General features: G+C 39.3%; 1 protein-coding gene across 1 annotated transcript in view; it reads left to right on the top strand.

Moving 5' to 3' along the window:
* TDRD7 (tudor domain containing 7) overlaps positions 1–23,237 on the top strand; it is a 47,006-nt gene continuing 23,769 nt past the window's right edge. Inside the window, exons 1-7 of the mRNA XM_006758452.2 lie at positions 1–246; positions 2,987–3,128; positions 4,328–4,541; positions 7,882–7,955; positions 10,861–11,078; positions 18,679–19,265; positions 22,535–22,721. Of these exons, the coding sequence (XP_006758515.1) occupies positions 40–246; positions 2,987–3,128; positions 4,328–4,541; positions 7,882–7,955; positions 10,861–11,078; positions 18,679–19,265; positions 22,535–22,721 (1,629 nt within the window). The 5' untranslated portion in view covers positions 1–39. The remainder of the gene's footprint in view (positions 247–2,986; positions 3,129–4,327; positions 4,542–7,881; positions 7,956–10,860; positions 11,079–18,678; positions 19,266–22,534; positions 22,722–23,237) is intronic.

Raw genomic sequence — 23,237 nt, 5'->3', positions numbered from 1 at the left:
ATCTCACAGTAATCTTGCACTGTGCTCTTATAGGTGAAGATGCTGGAAGCAGATCTGGTTTCAAAAATGCTACGAGCTGTTCTGCAGTCTCATAAGAACGGAATAGTATTGCCTCGGCTGCAAGGAGAGTACAAATCCTTGACTGGAGACTGGATCCCCTTCAAGCAGTTAGGTTACCCGTCACTAGAAGCCTATCTGAGGAGTGTGCCAGCAGTGGTCAGGATAGAGACCAGTAGATCTGGTGAGGTAAGGGGGTACTTGTGCATGTCAGAAAAGTCACACCAGTTCTTAATTTCCTCTCTGGCACTTTCCGTCTCATCACTGTGATAGAAGTCAAAGTGAAAAGTGCTGGCAAAGCCTTGACCAGGTGGCTCAGTTAGTTGGAGCGTCGTCCCGTACAGCGAAAAGTTGTGGGTTTGATTCCCGGTCAGGGTACATACTCAGGTTGCAGGTTTGATCCCCGTTCAGGGTGTGTTCAGGATATTTCCTTCCCTCCTCCCTCCCTCTCTCAAAAAATATATCCTCTGGTGAGAATTTAAAAAAAGCACAGTCTAGATTCTGATTATTTTGGTTAACCCCTCAAATTCTTTTGTTGTAAAAATAATAAGATTTTAACCATATTAAATAAGAAATTTTAAAATTAAAGTTCATTCAGTCTCAATATCCAAAGTAACTGTACTGGCACTCTAAAGTGCCTAAGTGTCACACCCACCCAATATGAACTTGCTACAATTGTTTTCTCCAGGTCACTGACCTCCTGATTGCCAAACTAACAGATGCTTTTAAATTCTCATCATTTGACCTCACTCATATCTATTCCTACTATCTGGACCCCACTTCAATCCCTAATTGATCATTAGCATTTGATTATTACAGGGCCCTCCCAACTGTTCTCCCTGTCTTTAGTCCTTTCTCTCTCTCGCCTGGTCTTGCCTTCACACCATTGTGATCATATTATTCCATAATTCAAATCCTTTAGTTTCTCTAGAATAATATTATGTATTCATATTTATATTCTCTGGGAGAGTATTTTATGTATAACATGGGAAATTTGATGGTAGAAAGTAAGTTTTTTCTTGTGCATACCCTGTGACCCAGAAGTTTCACTTCTTGGTATCTGCCCAATGCACAGTGTGGAAGATATGGACAAACCATCACCCAAAAGACAGGCAAAAACACCAATCCCCCGAAACAGTACATTTTTCTGGGTACATTTCTATACATGTAAATACATCAAACATGTATGAAATATTTCTCACCAAAACTTATTATAGTTGTTCCTCTGTTTGCAGTGCACAGCGGAGGCAGTGGGTAGAGGAGGGAAAAAGGTCCCAGGATCAGCAGTGGTCAAAGGGGAGGTTCACCTAATCTGAAATAATGTTTATAAGGAGAAGCTATAAATTAATTAAATATTATATTAATAAGAAAACTTTCTTCAGCATTCTTGATTCTCCTAGAGAGATTTAAGCCATCCTTTCTGTCCACTTGGCCCCTTGTAATACATCCAACATCCTACTTGACACAGTGTTTTCTGTTTAGCCTCTTTGTCCTTCTCTCTTTCATTCATCAGTTTCTTGATGATGAGAGATTGTTTTTCATCCCTAATAGTTGGTGCTTAATAAATGTGTTGAATGTATGAATGATAAAATGTCTGAATGAATTAATAAATTAATAATGCTTCATAGAGTTACTAAGCTATAATTTACTCTTTTATTTCCCTGTTTGGAGCATTTTTAATGTTTCCAGGTTTGACTGTTAGAATAGGCCCTATTGCACATATTTGGGTATGTAATTTTTTCTTCTTTTGAATTATGTTCTTGTAACATATTTTCAGGAATAGAAATACTGGGCCAAAGAGTAGGAACACGCTTTGGCTTATTTTTGCTTTCCCGTTCTTGAGTTCAACTTAGAATCAAAGACTTATATATTAGATGGGGTTTTAGGGATCATCTAATCCTAATGGTCTACATACTTTTGTCAAATATTTTTTCAAATAGCCTATATGTTGCACAGGTTTTTGTGTTGTTGTTGTTGCTTCTTAAGATAAAAAGCTGAGCCGCTGTTTTAAGTAGGAGCAGAGGGTCCTGGCCTGCCTAACCTTCTTCACACCTTGCCACTGTGAGGCCCTGAGGCAACTCCATGGAATCCTGTGGCTCCACTGAACACTTTGAAAACCCCAGATCTAAGCCCTGGAAAACCCTTTTTTATAGCTGCACATTCTGAGACTGGGAGGTTAACTGGTTTGTCCTAAATCACCCAGCTAATCTTTGCAGTGGCAAGACTAGGATTTAGTGGTCTTTGAAAGGTAGTGCAACATAGCAGTTAGGAGTACCTACTTTGGATTCAGGTAGCCTAGCTGTGTGACTTGGATGAGTTGCTAACTTTTCTGAGCCTCTGTTTTCCCATCGTATTAAATAGAGTAAAACATATCTCACAGATTATGTTAGATAATATGTGTAGACCACAGGTTTCTTTTGGTTCATTTGTTACTCCCATAGTACCTAGCACATTGTAGATGCTTCATAAATACCTGTTTAAGGAATAAATAAAATTTTGAATTTAACCAAGGAAGATTATTCAGTATGTTAGACTGTACTTGATTTCTATGTAGAAAATATAATTGTGCTCAGTGTGATCAAGAAGAGAGTGATTTGCATACATCTTGATTTGGGACATGTAAACTCACTGAGATCCACTTTTAAAAATTGGCCTCTAGCCCTAGGTGGTTCCGCTCAGTGGATAGAGCATAGGCCTGCAAACTGAAGGGTCCCAAGTTCAATTCTGGTCAAGGGCACATGTCCAGGATCCACAGTAGAGGGCATGCAGGAAGCAGCCAATCAATGATTCTCTCTCATCATTGATGTTTCTCTCTCTCCCTTTCTGTTCCCCTCTGAAATCAATAAAAATATATTTTTAAAAAATATGGCCTCTAGGCACCGGTGTGTCTGAGAAATGTTTCTCCTCTCACTTTGCCTCTCATGAATAGACTACCTGTTATGCTGTGGCCTGCACAGAAACTGCAAGAATTGCTCAGCTTGTGGCTCGTCAGAGGAGCTCTAAAAGAAAGACTGGGCGGCAAGTTAATTGTCAGATGAGAGTAAAGAAAACCATGCCGTTTTTTCTGGAAGGTATGGTCTTTTCACATGCTAAAAATTTTAAGCCTGTTTATGAATACACTGACATATGGAATTCTGGAAATATTGCTTATATTCATGATAAACTTATATCTGTTAACATTTATATGTCAAGGGTGAAATCCTGAAGCTAATATTTTCATTTGAAATTAAGTGACCATGATGAGCATGACTTGCTAAATGAAGCAATTACTCAGTGTGAGATAACAGAGTACTTACAGCAAAAGGTGGTGTTATTCTTTTAGATTATTTGCAGGAAAGCTTCATCCAGCATGTTGGATGAACCAAGAACCTATGATTTAATGTATTATTTAGTAAATCATGCCTTTTAGTATAAATTCTCTTTTTTAAAAATATGAATTATATGGTAGACAGAGGTATTATATAGGCAGCTCAGCCTGTGTTTACTGAATACTCATTTCAAGGAGCTTATAATCAGTTCTAAAACTAAATTCTCAAGAAATAGCTCAGTGGTAATACAAAAGAGTAGATGAAAGGAGGAAGAGGGATTCCCTATAGACATATATAACATATAGACACTGACAGAGGTGATGATAGTCAGAGGGAAAGGGGGTTGGAGGTGGGTGGAGGTGGCAAAGTGAGGAAAGGTGGGGACAGAAAAGGACTTTGCTTGGGGTGATGGGCGCAAGATACAGCGTGCAGATGATGTTTTATTGAGCTGTTCACTTGAAACTTGTATGGTTTTGTGAAGCAATGTCACCTCAATAAATTCAGATTTAACAAGAGTAGATGCCTGAATGCCACAGCAAGCAGTTGTCACAGCAAGCAAGTGACAATGGAGGGCTTCATATTGAAGAGGAGACTTGAACCCAGACTTCAAATGATGGAAAGAGTTTAAATTAATGGAGAGGGGATGGAGGACTGAAATATGGGGGAATGTGGTACATTTGTAAGAACATGAGATGGTTGCTAATAAGTATTAATTGGTAAGTAGAGGGAAAGTAACTAGCTAGTCTAGTAGATGAAATCATATTTTGAAGAACCTCATCTGCTAAATACTGACCAATCTACTCCTCCCCTACTGACCACCCCTCAAGTGGCAACTTCCTCACGTTCTTACATACTGCTCTGAGATTAGAGACCTGCAGAAAACACCTGGACAGGGGAGTGACAGAATGAAACTAGGGGTTGGGGAAGCTGAATGACTCCATTCTGTGTGTCTAACTTCATAGGAAAACCAAAAGCAACTCTCCGACAGCCAGGATTTTCTTCAGATTTTTCCATCAGCAGAAAGCCTAATGCAGCTCTGTCAAGAGACAGAGGAAACGCTCTTGGAGTCAAGCCTGAGGCTGAATTACCACCCTACACAGCACACACACATGTTGGAAGTGATGTGTTCAAAAGTGTTCCCATGCAGAGGCATGTGACCATGCCTACCAACAACAGGTATTTGTTCTTTGTTGGGCTAAAAGAACTTGAGTGAACCTAGGATAACAAATGCTAGAAATGTATATACTTTGTTTTATCTAATGTAAGTTTATTTGTATGTAGCATCATTACAGTATTTGTAAATCCACTTTTCATGGCTGCATGAATGTATTTCTCTGAATACCTCCGTTCTGTATTTTCTCTACATTTTTTGTAATCCCTCCCTGTGAAATTCATTTTAAAAGCTCTCACAAATTGTTCCAAGATGCCATTTCAGTGTAACTTACAACTTTTTCTGAGAACCTTTCTCATAATACATTTTGTAAGCTTTAAATAAAATCTGTTGATTTGCACATTAGACTGTGTTCCAGAAATTAATCCATAATTATACAATTGCATAATATAGCCATGCATCATAATACTGGATTGGCAATAATAACACAGCTTTAGAGTCTGAGTTTGATGCTGCCATTCACAAGCCAAAGGAAGTAAGTGAAATCATTTGATCTTTTGGGGCTGTGGTGTCCTCATTTGTCCAGTGAAAATGTTAACTAGGCAATCTCAAATTTCCTTTCTGACTCCGAATGTTAAAGGTTTTATAAGATCACTCAGGTCAGCAAACTACAACCCATAGACCAAGCCCAGCCTATTGCCTGTTTTCTGTAAATAATGTTTTATAGAAACACAGCCACATCCCATTGCTTCTGTATTGTCTGGGCTTATTTTTGCACAACTGCAGAGCTGAGTAGTAGTGCAGAGACAGTGGCCTAGAAAGCCTAAAATATGTACCATAGGACCTTTTACAGAAAAAGTTTGCCAACTCCTGATATAGATGAGTCAGTATTACCTTCTTGCATCTATCTGTGCCTTTCTAAAACAAATTTTGTTATATCAAATTTCTTTATTCAGTGTTCAAAAATCCCATTTTGTGCAAAATATAGTTTCCCCCCCACACACAGGCACTTTCCCACCCTAACAATTAGAATATTTAGAAAGAATTAATTTTTTATATTTTGGCATTTTTTATAAAGTAACCCTTAAATATTTGCCATAATGGTATATATTTAATGTTGTTTATGGTTATTATAATTTGGATAAGATCTAGAAAATACATAGTTAAAACTTGGATCTTGACCCGAAGCATTAGTTGGGTTCAGTATGTGGCTGAGGTATGATTGTCTCCCCTGGTTGCATGCCTAAATTCAGTCTCATTTTTAAATTGAATTGATAAAATGATAGCAAAATCAGGCATTCTGGATTGTGGGGTCTGAAGAGCATGCTCCACCCCACAATCTGGTGTCTCCTACCCCTCATCTAGCGGCATTGGATGGCCCAGGTATGCGCCTTCCATCTCCAGGTAGCACAAGCAATGATTGAATGGGAGGCCCCACCAGCAGCCTAAATAGTGGACCCAAGTTGGTGCTCTCTGACCTGCAGCGTAGTGTGCTTCTGCCCCTCCCACCTAGCAGCACCAGACCCAGGAAGTGCATTCTTCTTCCATGGACAGCACCTGCAGAGATCACGCAGGAGCCCCAGCAGCAACAGGTGCATGCACCAGACCAGAATAGTACCATATGGGCCCTGAAAACTAAATTATCAATGGCCCACCGCCTGCAAAAGTGGGCCAGGAGAACTGTGCTAAACCTAAACAGGGTAACCACCTGCTAAAATAGGACATTTAAATAGGATCCAAAGTCTCCTAACATGTGTCCTAATGTCCAGGATACAATAACAAAAGAAATCGCTCATTGTACTAAGAACCAAGCAAATGACAACTTGAATGAGAATAGATAATCCACAGGCATCAACACTAAGATGAATGAATCAGATGTTAGAATTGTGTGACAAAGAATTAAAGGCAGCTGTCATAAAAGTGTTTTCTGAGCAATTGCCAATATTTTGGGGGGAAAAAATAGAAAATTCATCAAACAAATAGAACATAGTAAAAAGAACCAAATGAAAACTATAGTACTTAAAATGCAACATCAAAATAAAAAAATGCACTGTATGAGCTCAGTAGCAGAATGAATATGACACAAGAAAGAATCCATAAACTTGAAGATAGAACAATAGAAATTTCCCAATCTAACAGCAGAGTAAACAGACTTCAAAAAATCAAACTAAACCCAAACCAAAAAACCAACTAGGAAAGCCTGAGGAGCCTATGGGGGAGAAAAAGCTAGCAGAGCCTTAGGGTCCTATGGGGAAAATAAGAAAGACCTAATGTTTGTAATGTCAGAGTCTCAGAAAGAGAAGAGCGAGTGGGACTTGAATGAGTATTTGAAGGCATAGTGGTTGAAAATATCTCAAATTTGGCTAATGACATAAGCCTACAGATTTAAGAAGCCTAGAGAACTACAAATAGGATGAATCTAAAGAAACCCACACCAAGACACCCTATCATTAAATTTCTGAAAACTAAAGACAAATTACCAAATCTTTAAAAGAGCCACAGAGAAATGACACATCACCTGTAGGGGAATACCAGTTTTAATGACAATGGATTTCTCATCTGCAGCCATGGAGGAAGAAAATGACATATTTTTCTAGTGCTGAAAGAAAAAAAAAAGTCAACTACAAATTCTATATCATTCTATTCATTCCTACAACATTCACCCTTCCTTGCATGTACCAAGCACTGTCCTTAGGCACTGGGAACACAGGTAATTAAGACACTTAGAGTCTAGTAAGGGAGACAGACATGAACACAAATTATTGCAGTCTGTGTGTGTGGTTTATTTCTTTGTACTCATATTTGGAAAAATCTTGCTACATATATTTATTATAATTCATATAAAATTATTTTAGTAAGTGTATGAGTTGGGGAATCTTTATTTTTTCCTAGGTGCTTATTCGAGCAGTCCTCTCTCTGGTTTGAAATGCCACTGTTATCATATGCTAAGATGTAATGTAATTTGAATGTTTCTAAGCTCTCTACAATTTTACTTATCTGTTCAACTATTTTTGTAACTTTATTATACATTTCAATATCTGGTGATGCAAGTCTTTCAGTTTTTAGTTATATTCCAAAAATAGTCCTTATGTTCAACTGTTCATTCTTTGCATGTTTTTAAAAATTATTTTATACTGCTTGTTCCTTAAAAGTGATTAATTGGAACTCTGACTTCCAAGTTATTTTATAATCCTAGTTTAAATTTAGCTTTTAATACATTCTCTTTGGGTGAATATGAAACATGAAAGCTGAAATCAGGTATATTTGCATTTCAGTTCATTGTGAAATATTTTAATGACTTGTTTCACTCTTCAGTGCCACAGAGACTTTAATGAAAAGTATAGTGTTTAAAACTTGGTATTAACTTTGCTATTTTAATTTTAATTCACTTTCTTTATACCTTAGGTTTGGTCCAAAAGCATCCCTTCCACCACCTTTACAGATACATCTCTCAAGAACCTGTACTAAGGAAATGAGTGGTACGTTCCCTAAACATTAGCTTCATGATAGATTTTGGCTTCTGGAGCCTCGAAGCCCTAAGAAAACTGTCTGTTGATGGCTTCGACATTTGCATTCACCTTCTCCTGCTTGGAATATCTCTCCTCCCCTCTTTCTTAATTTCTTTAAGTTATGAATTGAAGTGATGTAAAGAGAAAATAATACCTCCAAGCATGTCATCATTCTGACTTGAGACCTTCCTCACATTAGACTTACTCTGTTTCAATTCCAAGTGCCACCTGCAGATACTTGTGTCTCTTGTCACCCTCTCATGCATCAAGGGTAAGATTTAAAGTGTATAAATATGGGACCTAAACCCATAAAATCATTTCAGATACTCTGCCATTCAAAAGCTGGGACCCTAAGCTGTATGCAGTGACTACTAAGTATTTAAATATGAATATAAATGATTCCTCGGCTTTTAAGTTCCAAAGGGGGCTGTTCAGAAAACAGTTGGAGTCAAAGAATCTGAAGGTTAGAAATGTACCCACTCATCTTGTCTCCTCCAACCCAGGTATAAACACCCTGCTTATAGCCCCACCCGAGGGACAAACTGTTTTCAGAAATAGCACTTATGTTGCACAAATTTTAAAGGATTTGCTGCTTTAAGTGTGATTTTTACTGAATTAAAATCATTTTTCTGTAAGAACACATCTCCAGTATTTCTTCTAGAAATTAATTAAACTATATTATTTTTTATGTCAATTACTCTTACATATGCATTTCCTGAAACATGATTACTATACTCAATAAAGTCATATACCCTTTAGACTGGTTGTAAGTCCTTTTAAATCAGAATAAACTTTTCCTGCAGAACCAAAGGGACTTATTCAGGAGGATGGCAATTCACCTGGCAGCTGATATGCATCTTTTGTTTTCTTTCTTTTTTTAAAAAAAATATGTTTTATTAATTTTTCACAGAGAGGAAGGGAGAGGGACAGAGAGTTAGAAACATCGATGAGAGAGAAACATCGATCAGCTGCCTCCTGCACAACCCCCACTGGGGATGTGCCCGCAGCCAAGGCACATGCCCTTGACCGGAATCGAACCTGGGACCCCTCAGTCCACAGGCCGACGCTCCATCCACCAAGCCAAACCAGCTAGGGCATCTTTTGTTTTCTTAACAGACCTTTTGGAGTTTATAACCTGAGGAATCATTTATATTCATATTTAGATGCTTAGAGGTCATTGCACATGGTGTAGGGTCCCAGCTTTTAAATGGCAGAGTATCTGAAACTATTTTATGAGTTTAAGTTTCATATTTATGTATATTAAGTCTTACCCTCTTATGAGTGAGAGGGTGATAAGGGACACAGGTATCTTGATAAGGGACACACCTGCCTGCTGACAGCCTAGGTTACCTCCTTGATTTGTCTAACATTAGGTGGCTCCAGAGGCCCCACAGAGCGGGTGTGTTTGCAAAGACTCCAACTGTACATGAGCTGCTGACACTCTCTAAATGGGGCCTGGCCAGTTCTGAGAAACTCGTCTTTTTTCTGGTATTTTTATATCATTATTTGGGAAGAACTTGAATAAATTAGCTCTGCCTTAAATAGGAAACTTAGGTGGGCACCCTGGACCCTTTCATTCGCTGAGCCAAACAGTCGCAGCAAGGCTAGGTCTCTCGCCCTGTGGTGGGTAAAGCAGTCAGCAGCCAGCCACCCTCAAGGAACAGCTTGCTCTTTGGCATTCTGGCCTTTTCAGAGGCCAGTGTCCCCAAACCAGCCCGTGTGTCTATACCAGGCAGTTTAAAGTGAAATTGTTGAATCCCAGCAGAAATCCTATATGATTGAAATGTGAACATATTTTGCTTGTAGTTGGTAATTTTTAAAGTACTTTGATCTGTATTCCAGTGAAATTTAAATAAGATTTGGAATGAATCTCATAGTTCCTAAAAAACAGAACTATCAACTATTGTAAACACTCAAATGTCTTTAATGTCTTAGGATGTTAACTCAGGATGTTAACTACATTTTAAATAAAAATTAAATGAGTAAGAAAGTTAGTCAACACTTTATGAAAGATAAATGATATGAATTGGGGAAATAAAAACAAAACATTAATAGTTATCTGTGTGCTTCAAACCTTATATTAATACACTGAGGCCAGGATGATTAGTGTAAGTGGGTCACTTTTTGAACTTCATGTATTGCCAGATTATTTTTCTCTTGAATAAAGGGGAAGACAGATCACATCTTAAAAGCTGGACAGTTTATTATTTTTTTATAAAATATTTTTGATCTTACTATTAGGGATTTATCTTCATGCCTTGTGGAATATAGCTTAAATTCAGTATTGCAAATAAACCATTATTGTCTAAATTTAACCTTCCTTAGTTACAGTTAGAAAATGGTTGATTAAATAAGTTTTATTATTCTTTTTTAAATTTTTATTGATTTCAGAGAGGGAGGGAGAGGGAGAGAGAGAGAGAGAGAGAAACAACAATGAGAGAGAATCTTTGATTGGCTGCCTCCTGCATGCCCCCTACTGGGGATCAAGCTCTCAACCTGGGCATGTGCCCTGACCAGGAATCAGACTGCTACCTCCTAGTTCATGGATTGACGCTCAATTATTGAGCCACACCAGCCAGGCAATTTCATTATTCTTTATGAAGCAAGATTATTCTGATGTTTAAATTAGATGAAGTACCCTTGCAAAATAAAGGGACCAGGTTCCCTCTGTGGGTGGCTGTTGACCCTGCTGGTTATTTCATGGTTAAAACTTGGGATGAAGTTGTCCTGGTCCTGCTCTGCCTAATACTCTCCCTTCTAAATCCCTAGACCCCACAAGCCTGAAGTATGACAAAGCCTAAAGCACAATCGTTAGGTAATGGGAATAAGCTAAAGCAAGCATTTTGGTTAATTCTATCATTTTTTTAATTTAAAGATAATTTAAATCAGACTGTTGAAAAATCAAATGTCACGCCTCCTGCCTCTTACACTTACAAAATGGATGAGGTTCAAAACCGCATAAAGGAAATGCTAGACAAGCATAGCAATGGCATTTGGATGTCTAAGCTTCCACATTTTTACAAAGAGTTATATAAAGAAGAACTTAATCAAGGAATTGTACAACAATGTGAGCACTGGCCTCATATTTGCACGGTACGTTTCTCCTTATTCCTCCCTCCTGATGCCTCCTCCACTTTCAGGTTTGGGTTATTAGTCATGTCACCTTTTAGTCAGGGAGCCTGAGGCACTTTACATAATATTGCTTCATTAATCTTTACCCTAAGATTAACACACATCTGTTCTTATAGAAGTATGTTAAAGATTAAGGACTGTGTGTTATAATTGCTGTTTTTATATATTTTGTTTTGAATTATTTTTATTCATTTAATGTGATAAAAGGTATACCATTTTGTATTGAGCTGCTACCAATAGATACTTATTAACTTTGCCATTTTAATAATGCACTTACTGGTAATAAAACTTTTTTTATTAGCCTCAAATTATATATGCTTGTTCCTAAGCATTTTTAAAGACATTCAGCTGAACAAATTTTATTTTGTTATACTAAAGGCCTGGTGCACAAAAATTTGTGCACTGGCGGGGGGAGGGTGCGGTGTCCCTCAGCCCCACTTGTGCCCTCTCACAGTCTGGGACCCCTCGGGAGATAACCACCTGCTGGCGTAGGCCCGCTCCCCGGGTGGCAGATGGCAGGCCCAATCCCTAGGTGCCTGCCCGGGTGGCAGATGGCTGGTCGATCCCTAGGTGCCTGCCCTGCCTCTCTGGGTCGCGCACAGGGCAGGGCTGATCGGGGGTTGGGGTGCCGCCCCCTGTCCCGCACAAGGCAGCCCGGATCCGGGAATTGGGGCCTTGCCCCGGGTCGCACACGGGACAGGATGCCCGGGTGGGCCAGGGATCACTGCCCTGCCCCAGGTCTGGTTGCACACGGGACCCCCCCCTCCCCCTCGCTGCCCAGGATCGCAGATAGCAGGCCTGGATGGCAGCAGAGCAGGTGGGATGGTGCTGTCCTGCCCTGCCTGCAGTATGCAAATTAGCTTCCATCTTTGTTGGTGGTTAATTTGCATATCACACTGATTAGCCAATGTGAGGTGTAGTGAAGGTATGGTCAATTACCATGTTTGTCTACTATTAGATAGGATATTATATTGCTAATATAACAATATAACTATAGTATATGTAATGATACTAATATATATTATATATAACTATACTAATATATGTAACTAAACATATACTTCATTATTTTAATTATTTATAAGAAATACATTCTTTTTATTTTAAAATTAATATAGGGTTGAGATGTAAATTTTTTACAAACTTCTTTGGAGAAAAAACATTGAAAAGTGAATTGACATCAATTTCCATACATGTTCCCACTGAGAGTCTGTTATTATAAAATGATGGATCAGAATAATTTAATAGAAATCTTAGAATAGGATTACTAGAGTCTTAAACCAAAGTAACTTTTAGATGTTTCTTAATGCTTTATTTACACAGAATAGGTTCAACAATGTGAATGGTAGCATTGCTATTGTTGCTCGAAGCTTGTAGAATTAAATATGCATGATGACTAGTATTTGAAAGAGGCCTTTCATGTATTTAAATTAAAATATATTTTGGCCCAAACCCTGTTGGCCAAAGTGTAGGGCACTCCCTCTTTATAAGCACCTGGCCTAAAGACAGCATATGTTTTTATAATCACTTTTTCTTTCAGGCCACTGACACCTGCTTGAGTCCCAAGCACTTTCCAGGCAAGATTCATACACTGATCCATCCTGATTGTTCATACACCATTTATTGTACACCTGCATGTGCCAGTAACTGTCTTCAGTGTTAAGAACACTAGAGGGCAGTGTGATGTGTTAGGCTGTATACTGTGAAAAGTCAAACTCTGGAAATATGGCTGTCACCCTATTTATAAAGTCAAGAATGCTTAATGATACCCCTGATTTATGTGGAATGTGGAGTTTATTCTTATGGTAGGAATTCCCAAGAATGCTATTCACTTCATTTCATTTTTACTCCTTTCTGGGATGGATTTCTCAATGGGTGCAGGTTTAGCAATATTGATGTACCTCCGCAGAATTCCCTAATCTGAGGAGGACTTTTGAGATTTTACCAACAATGCTCGATTTGTAGGTTCAGGGCCTAGAGTTCCTTCTTGGAATACATAGTGTTTCATTTTTAAAATGCATAGACAGTCATGTTCTTATAGCATGTCTTCAACAAACTTAAAGCCCTTTTAGAATCAAGATACACATATAACTCATTACTAAGCTTTGATAAAGAAAGCAAATTTGGAGCTACAGTTTTAAAAATTAACTTCATAGGTTCTTCTTACTGTGTTGTTTCTGGTTTCTCTTATTTTATACGCCATGATAATTACTATTAGTGTGGCTTAATTTGTGGCTTTTAAAAAATATATTTTTAATTTTTTTTTAAATTTATGGCTTTTGAGGAAAATTTTTCATCCTTGCCTACTCTACATATATGCAAAGCCCCGGAATTTTTCTTGCTAGGATTGTAGGTGGAGAATGTCTCTTTGATATTAAAACTTTGCCCAAAATGAGTGGTTTCCTACTAAATTTAAGGTTCTTAAACAACTGACTTTGTTTTCTGGTTGCTTTTTTTCAATACTAAAGTCATCTTTGTTGCATGGTAATTTTCTGTGCAGCAGTGAGAGTGGAACATAAAGCAGAAATATAATATACCTTTTTATCTATATTCTGTGTCTCTCAACTTTGAGTAGGACTGTTTTTTCAGCGGTTCTCAACCTGTGGGTTGAGACCCCTTTGGTGGTCAAATGACCCTTTCACAGGGGTCGCCTAAGACCATCCTGTACATCAGATATTTACATTATGATTCATAACAGTAGCAACATTACAGTTATGAAGTAGCAATGAAAATAATTTTATGGTTGGATCACAACATGAGGAACTGTATTTAAAGGGCCAGAAGGTTGAGAACCTTGGTCATTTTTACAATTTTAAACAGTTACACCCATGGTTATTTTCCTTTGTTCTGACTTCTTGCTTTTCACCTTGCTGGAAAGCAAAAACACTGATAGCATGCCCAGACTGATGCTACTATAACCAAGGCCAGACAGCCTCAGTTCAGAAAATGTAGGGTAAGAAAAGAAAGACTTGATGATGTGAATCTCTCTAAATAGCTTGCTATATAACTGAAGAAGAAATTCAAGTGCAGCGTATTTCTTTTTTTAAAAAAAAGTGCTTTCCCCAGTCATATAAAACATCCTTATTAAAGAGATTGAAAATACAGTTATAAAAAATAAGACTACCCATGGTGCTACCACTCTTCCTCAGAGGTACCCACTGGCAGGGGTTTCCATTTGAATATCAGAATGAGCAGCATCAGCTTCAGAGACCGAATGGCAGCTCTGAAAGTTTATCTTCATGAGGTTCTAATCAGCTGGGACACACTTCACAAGGATGCCTAATGCCCACGCCAGTTGGATGCAAGCAGCACTGTGCTTTGAATCTGTTGTTCTTAACCTGTCAGAGCCCTCCAGCAACAAAACATGGCCTGCGTGTTTTGAAAGCTAAAGGGAATATAAAGTCATACTAACAATGATGCTCCACTTTCACAGTGTTCTTGGGCAGCTGGTGAGGGAACTGGGAATTGTGCACTCTCTGTCTTGGAAAGGCAAGGAGCCCAAGATGGTAAGCCTACAGGCCATGGCTACTGGAATCTGAGAGTTCCCCTTGTGTTCTGGAAGGACAGCAACCTTTCTTGGTGTTGGGTTTTTAAGGAAGTGACAATGAACAGCAGCAATGGTATAGAAACAGGCTGAATGGTATAGAAACAGTCCATGTAACAATGCCAGCAGAAATAGCGATGAAAATAAACTGAGGATCTGAACATATAGCCATAATATCTAATTGGAGTCCAATTTTTCTCCAGTTTGTTCACCAATAAAAAGAATTTTGAACACATTGGAACAGGTTTTAAATGTAAAAGCAGTGACCACCAGAATAGGAGGAAGGTAGAAGGCCACGGTGGCAAAATCAGGATAGAGGAGCTGAAGAGTAATGTGGTGCTGCTGTTTTGGAGCTTGAAATACAGCAAATACCCTTAGTGCAATAGAGTGAGTTTGGGCCTTGGAGTTAGATTTTTTTGCCTTGCCATTTCTTAGTTGTATTACTTTCAGTGTACAAATCCTCCTCTCAGGGCCTCGCTCTGCTCTGACGTGTGCCTATTCTTACCCACCTCATAGGGTTGTTAGAATTAAATGAGACCGGCTATAAAAGGTAGTGCCAGTACAATATCAGAAACATACCAGTTGTTTAGGAAAAGGCAGCTGTTATTTTTTGAGGGGCAGCTCAGCTTGAATTAAAGCAGGTAAACCAAAGACATGCCCAGCAAGCTCTCAAAGGAACTTAACTCAGTGAAAACAGAGAAAAAGTTAGAAGGGAAAAGGAGAGTTTAAATGGAAAAATTTTTTAAAGGCGCAGTGAATGACTTAAGTCAAAGGAATTGGAACTCCAAGATGAAGTGAGTTTCTGCTATCTGAGAGGAAGAGATCACCCTGCCCACTGCCCGCTTAGCCAAGATCATCTCCCAAGCTCTGCACACATTTAACCAGGAGAAGACTCCACTGTTCTCCTGAAGGAACTTGTGAGCAAGAGCCCAACCCTGGGCCCTGCTGAAAGAAAATGTCTTTAAGTTTATCCTAATACAAATAGTTGTAGTTAGCATTAGTGAAAAGTCTTTACTAGGCAAAGGGTTGGGATTGAAAAAGAGCATGAGCCTTGAAATATAAGGAGCGTATAAAATTACTATATGTGGGGGAAGAGTTTCTCTGGGGAGATGATTTGTACACAAGAGTTGCCCTCTACAAGGAACTTTTACCTTTACCTTTGACTAAATCTCTGTGGAATATGCCACAAGCAGTCGTACTTTCTTAAACAAAAATAGCTAAGAAATTCTCACCCTTTTCGCATACCTAGGGCTTAGTATCACTAGCATCAGTAACTGCTGCAGAGTTTGGGTGGTGATATAAAATGATATTTAGAACTTAATTTAGAGTTTCAGCACAAAGCACCCCTATGCAATGGAAATGAAACTGTGGCTCAATAGACCCATAAACTTTTTGGAAAAATTTCTGATTTGATTAGTCAATACCAATTCTGTTTTAGAATCCCAAAGAAAATTCTAATTCCATAAAAGACCGGTTGTGTATCTGAGCCATGCAGCCAAGTTAGCAGGTGAGTCTTCATGGACTCAAAGGAATTTTACTTCAAGAATTTTAAGTTCAACGCACACTTAATTAGAAAGGAAGAAGCGTAGATCTCTCAGAATTAAGGAAAATAAGGTTTCTAGGTATATAGGGTGAAGACTTTTATTTATGTGAACATACATAAGAAGTTGATGTTTTAAGTCCTTAAGTCTCATATCTATCAAATCTAATGTATCTCATTGAAGTTGTGATTCCAAATGAGGCAGAAATCAAGCTAAATATAATGAAGTTGTGGGGCTAGAAATTGTGAGGCATATTAGATACCAGAATCTTGTGACCACCAAAGGAGATGGCTTGAACTCTATGATATAGGGCAGCCCTGGGCAAACTACGGCCCGTGGGCTGTATCCGGCCTGTTTGAAATGAAAAAAACTAAAAAAAAAAAAAAAAAAAACTAATAAAAAAAGACTGTACCCTTTTCTGTAATGATGTTTACTTTGAATTTATATTAGTTCACACAAACACACCATCCATGCTTTTGTTCCGGCCCTCCGGTCCAGTTTAAGAACCCATTGTGGCCCTCGAGTCAAAAAGTTTGCCCACCCCTGATATAGGGAGTTAATCTTTTATGTTACCTACCTATCTCTCCTGTTGGGAGGTGAGGGTCCATAGACAAATAAACTGACCCACTGAAATTGAGAGAGGTTGGTAGGTGAAGACTGAAGAAGCGTTTTATGTAGGCTCAGCTAGCTTTGGACAGAAGAACTGCCATGCCTAAATCTAAACTTACATTAATTGGGATTTTATATGACAAGTGAATAACTCACATAGAATTGTTTTATTTTTTCATTTGTTCCAGAAGTATGTTTCTCAAACCCTCTCTGGATACCCAGTCTGTATTTTTGTATCTTATTAGATGTCTTAAACTTTAAGAATAGTGAAGACTGGCATATTAAGATTCTAGATTTAGAAACATGAGTCTCTAGAGAGGTGGACTAACCAATGAGAGCAAAATGAGGAGTTTTAGATATTTGTGTCCCTAAGGGACATAGGTTGTGACTGTCATTTAATGCAGCATTCAGAGTGTCACGGGGTGTTGGCAGGAGTCCACTGATGATGATGGGGAATGCCTGCCAATGCAAAACACGAACGTACTTGTGCTGTAGGTAACACCTCTGATTCCACTGATGCTTTAGGGCTTTTGGGCAAAGACTTTTTCTTCAGTCTTCAAAATTTGAGCAGTACACATTGGCAGAAGAATATGAAGAGGAAAACCTAATGTTTTATACTTATATTAATATTCTTCCTCCTCATGTGCTATCTAGAATATATATTCAGACTAAAAGGAATCTTCCATCTTAATATTAAATTATCTATGTTTTTGACTTATTAAATCTCTTTGGTAGCAAGACAGTGCCTACTTTACATATACACATCTATGTTCTCTCTTCCTCAGCATTTTACTTTAAAAATGAAGTAAATGTTCTTTACTGCCAAGCTACTCACCCCGCATAGTTTCATATTCTATTCTTCTTAGGGAGGCGAGAACGTCTTGCACGCGTGTATGATTGCCTTTGTGTCTGGAACACTCCCCTAAGGGCTTCAGTTGCAGCTGAGGAATAGCTGGACGGGATCTGACAAAACAGGAGCATCTCGTGTATCCTGAATTTCATATAATTTTCACATCATGAAATTTTCACATCAATCAATTCTTTGTTTTTTTCCAACCATTTAAAATATTAAATTTATTCTTAGCTCATGGGTTTTGTAAAAACAAGAGATGAGCTGCATTGGGTTGGGGTCTGTAATTTTTGGTCTAGTAGTAAAAGGCTGGACATCAGTTTCTCTTTTCTTTCTTCTCTTCCTATAGAGATGCCATCATGCCAAGCCTCTCAGGAATGTTATGCAGATAGAATTAGAGATCGGATGACATACAAATGCCAGGCATTTTTAACTCATGTTTATTGGAGGGGTAATACTTCAGCTAACCTTGAACTGTGGTGGTTGTGGAAACAGTACCTTACCTCTGGAGCGTCTTTTTCCAAATGATGGAAAGCTGAATGCCTCCTCAGGCTATTGCAGGAAGAGGAGAGACAGGACTTCTGTTTTATCTAAATATTTCCTAGCTTGCTTCCCGGTGGTTTATTTCTGACAGTTCTGACACCTCTTCACAGCTTCGTTCCACCTTGCGTTCAGTCAGTTTTGTAAACTGTTGCTTTGGATTTGGCAGAGAGAACTGAATGAGATGTGTAGCACACAGGGCAGGACCACTCATGGTTTCCTAGGGTTATTGGAGGCCAGATACCTCCCAGGGGAATTCATGCTATTTTATTTCTGAAATGTGTCTCGTGGTGTAATTTGCAGGTAAAGGCAGTGCATTAAAGTCTTCGTAGTTGAGTCAAATGTACACGTTTGTGTTCTCTTGATTAATTTTAAAACAGTGTTGCTCTTAAATTTGAAGTGAATTTCTGGTACTGTGTTTTCAGATTGTTTATAGTCATTGAATTATCTATCATTTGCTTTCTTTAAAAATTTCAGGTGGAAAGACCTTACAGTGGTGGTCAAGACTTGCTTCTTTATCCAGCTAAGAGAAAGCAGCTTTTGAGAAGTGAACCGGCCCCTGAAAAAGTGCCTCCATCTCCACTTCCTGCTCCAACACAAGTATCACCACTAAGAGGGTGTCCCACAGTCATGCCAGGAGACTTTAAGGAGAAAGTCTCAGAGCTGCTGGTGAAATACTCAAATGGTCTTTGGGCCAGTGCACTTCCAAAAGCATTTGAGGACACGTACAAAGTAAAATTCCCTGAGGATGCCTTAAAAAATCTTGCCTTGCTTTCTGATGTATGCACCATAGACTACATTTCTGGAAATCGCAAGAAGGCCATTCTCTATGCTAAACTTCCACTGCCCGCTAACAAAACCCTGATGGATGCAGGGCACGCACACGGCGACTATGCTTTCAGGTCCATGATTGAAGAAGAATATATGCAGATAGAAGAGAATGCTGTCGAAAGTGCCGATACCATTTTGGAGAATGTAATGGTTCCTCCGCTAGTCATTCCAACTGAGGCATCCCCCTCAGTATTGGTGGTTGAACTGAGCAACACAAATGAAGTGGTCATCAGGCAAGTTTATTTTCTAAATTTTTAGGATCCTGGTGTACTGTTGTTACTTGCTTATTTTTCATGTGGGTGCTGGGGTTTGGGGAATAATAATATAGTCTAAGTTCTATAGAGGTATAATAAAGTCTAATATATTCTTTTATTCTTTATATCTTTAACATTTCTCTCAACTACCAGAACTTTTTTTGTTTGTATCTCTTAGACTTAATTTTTATTTCTTCTACATTATGGCTATATAAGTACATTTGTCTTGCCCACTAGATGGTGAGCAACTTGAAATCAAAGGACTTAAAAATTAATATCTACTTATTGTCGTTCCCCCTGCTTAAAGCAAATGATGCATAACTATCTCTGTCTAGCACAATTCCATAGCTAGACAGAGATGCTTGGCCTCAAACATGGTAAAAAAAAATTAAGTTCTACATATATTCTTAATATGTGTTAAATGTTCAAAAATATACAACCATTCTTGAGAGAAAGGATTACTAACAGTTTTAAAAATTGAAATGATAATATGGTATGAACTTGAGAAAAATTCTACTTTGAAAGCATAATGGTAACCATGTCAAAAGTGATACCTCATCCATAGAAAAAGCAAGTCGCCCACTGGGTAGTTAATGCTACTTAATCTGGGGCTCTGTAGCATTTCCTAAAAGTCCAAATAGCTAAGCACCACCTCCTAGGATAATGCATCAGATTAGACCTTGGACCCAAAGATGTTCTGTTTTTTGAGGCTTTTGATATCATTGCCTGGGAGGGAGGGGTAATTACCTGAGTGGCTAATGATAACTGGAGATAGAAAACGCAGTCCAGCTCTAGGTACTTGACATGGAGTTTTGGAGAAAATATAGAATACATAAAAAATATTGAAAAACTCTAATTTGCAGTTTCTGACTGGGAGTAAGAATGGGAACTGGGCCCTGGCCCGTGTGCTCAGTGGTTAACGTGTTGGCCTATGCACTGAAGGGATTGCAGGTTTGCTTCCCAGCCCCCAGTTGGGATGCATGTGGGAGGCAACTAGTCAATGTGTCTCTCTCACATTGATGTTTCTCTTTCATTCACCCCCTCCTCTCGCTTCCATTCTTGCCCTGAAAAAGAAATGGGAAAAAAATATATATCCTCAGGTGAGAATTAACAACAACAACAAAAATGGGAACTGGTGTAGCTGGATCTCTGGAGGATCAGCCTTAGGCTGGATCAGTCATGTGATTTCTGATGTTCTTACTAGAGGGCTGGCAGAAATCTGGATCAGTCTAGGACTCCTGTAGGGAGGTTCCAGTCTATTCCAGGATGACTCGGCCCAGGGTCCTCAGGTTATTTAGATCCCCTTTTCCAGTGTAAACTTGAATCCTGGAGTTAGCATTGCACATTTCAGCAGATAGGTAATGCCTGACATGGGGCTGACCCTAGATCATTGGCATCCTCCATTGTCCTGAAGACAGCAGATCCCAGCTGGGCTGAGACCTGTTATACACCCACATCTTCATTCAGGTAAGGCAGGAAGCTCTGGAAACTAGACCTGTGACTCTTGAAAGGTCCGGAGAGGTGCTATAGCAGAACCCTCAAGTCAAGTATGGGATGTTGTCTCCGGTCTCAAAAATTAACTTTGTACTTATGGCATACCTAAATTGTCCTACATACATTCTTTGCCCAATTGCTTAGGTAATTTGGGGACAATGTTTGACCTCATTCTTGCCACTAACCACTATCATACCAACTGTAACATTATCCACCTACTCCACCAAGCTGTGCACCCATCCTTCTCCACTGGTTGCTGCAGAACCTGCCTGCAGATCACACACTGCTTCTCACTGCCTTCCTCCTCCACGGTAGGAGCCTGTGCGAGGTCAACAACTAAGCCTGAAGGCTCTGTTCAGGCCTCTCTCTGCCAGTGACCTCCCAGGACTGGAGCAGCACTGCAGGGAGGCCCTGTGAGACTCCAGTCCCAGGAAATGAGCACGTGGGTGGAATTTCAGGTCTCGAAGAGACTTCAGAGCCAGAGTACAGCTGCATTTTAGGCAGTGCCTTCACATTCTTCAAGCTCAGTAAATGCAAAGTGTGACAGAGCTCTATAGCTGTCTCTGGAGTCAGCTGTGTGCATGTAATAGTTGGTTTTAAAATGGTCCTTGCCTCAAAAGAAGCATTCTTTCCATATTGTGTATGATGTTTTAAAGCTTTTGTCCCTCTCTAGTAATGGGTAGGATGACTGGGTATCTTCTGTTCTGGTGATAATTATAAGAATACATGAAAACCCTCCTAAAGGAATAGTATCTTAATGCACAGTAGAACCACTTGGACTCTAGGTAAGAGCTAGAACAATACAAAGAACAATGTACTTATGGCGTATCCCCATCTCCCTGGCTAGGTGATGGCCTAGCCTTCTAACTAAAAAGCCTTCATCATGTGGCTGGCATCTCCTGTTACAGGAGCCACTTGATTCATCAGGTTTTGCATCCTGGAAGGAGGCCTTTGATGGAATTGTCTCTGAGGACTGAAGGGTAAAACTACAACAGCCTGTTTGTGGCAGAAAGGAAATAGTATGTTTTGGTAACATGAACTGGGACAAGGTGACTACAGTTGTCAGCAGCAGAAAATTGTAAAAGGAGATAGGAACATTTCCTGAACACACACTTCTCAGGAAGCATACTAGTACAATGTCAGAGGCATTTTGCTATAACATGTTACCCCTTCTAAGGGTATCAGAACTCAACATTTTGTTGTAATGTGTTCAGTAAGGTGGGGAGGGGTTGTCACGTGGTTGTGTTTAAAGCTTTGTTTTTCTGTAGTAAAATTTCACTGGTTTTCAGAGCTTGGGCCTTGTTTAGACCCAGCCTTAGTTAAGGCAAAACTATCAACTGGATTCTCTTCCAGTAATCTGCAAAGCTCTCCAGCAGCCTTACTCAAAATCTCTGTCCACTCTTGCTGTCTGGCTTCCATTGGAGTCTCCATATTCCATGTCTTCCTCTCGTCCCTGGAGTCTTTTCTCAGCCTATCCTCCTGAAGATGCCCCAACTACTGGATGTGCTTGAGCAGTTTTTGCTCTGTTGTGTGGTATATTGAACCTTGTTTGTTTGTTTTTGCATGAGTGCCACAATATTACATTTTCCTTTGTTAGATACAATTGTTTGCTAAATACATGTTCTTCTCCCTGTTGATGTAAGCAAGTCTGAGACTGGAACCAAAGATGGAGGTAGAAAACAGTAATATTAATGAATTCTTATAGATTGCCTCCTTCTGTGTTGCTTCATTTGTGTTCTCTTTAACTAATCCAGGTATGTGGGCAAAGACTACTCTGCTGCTCAGGAATTAATGGAAGATGAAATGAAGGATTATTACAGTAGGACCCCGAGGATCACACCAGTCCAGACTGTGCATGTTGGGCAGTTGCTGGCCGTCCATGCCGAGGAGGACGCTTGGTTACGGGCCCAGATCACCTCGACAGAAGGGAACAGAATCAAGGCAAGCACTTGTTTACTTTGTCGTAGCATTCTGAAGACAAGCACATGAGTTTTCGAATAAAAATGCTGTTTCTGATCGAGTACCCTAAGGACACAATAAATAAACTGTTTTATTTTCTCCAGAGGTTGAAAAGATAATCTATAAAAGATTTTCACTGTCAGCTTTTAAGTCAGTGGTAGTTATATTATCTCAAAATTTTAGTGAAAACAACAACAAAAAATTTTCCATGGAAGTGTCTGTAACCCATGATGTAATCAGGAAGAGCCCTTTATCCTCATTGCCTGGGAAAAAGGATAAATACTGATCACAGTTCTATGAGTATCTGGTTAAGGTCAGTACTTCAAAGTGAGGGAAACAGTGCAGGTCAGAGGAGATCACAGCCTTCCTGTCCCACTTCTGCCATCAGCTGAGGACCCCAAATAGCACTTAGACATGCTCCGAGGCCTGCCTTCTCAGTCGGCTTTCGCCAGTCTCTCCCCTCAGCAGGCTCTGCGACTCCAAGACTTGGCGTGTCCC

Source organism: Myotis davidii, unplaced genomic scaffold, assembly GCF_000327345.1.
Source record: "Myotis davidii unplaced genomic scaffold, ASM32734v1 scaffold534, whole genome shotgun sequence".
Classification (NCBI taxonomy): Eukaryota; Metazoa; Chordata; class Mammalia; order Chiroptera; family Vespertilionidae; genus Myotis; species Myotis davidii.
This window is presented reverse-complemented; position numbering and strand designations above follow the sequence as displayed.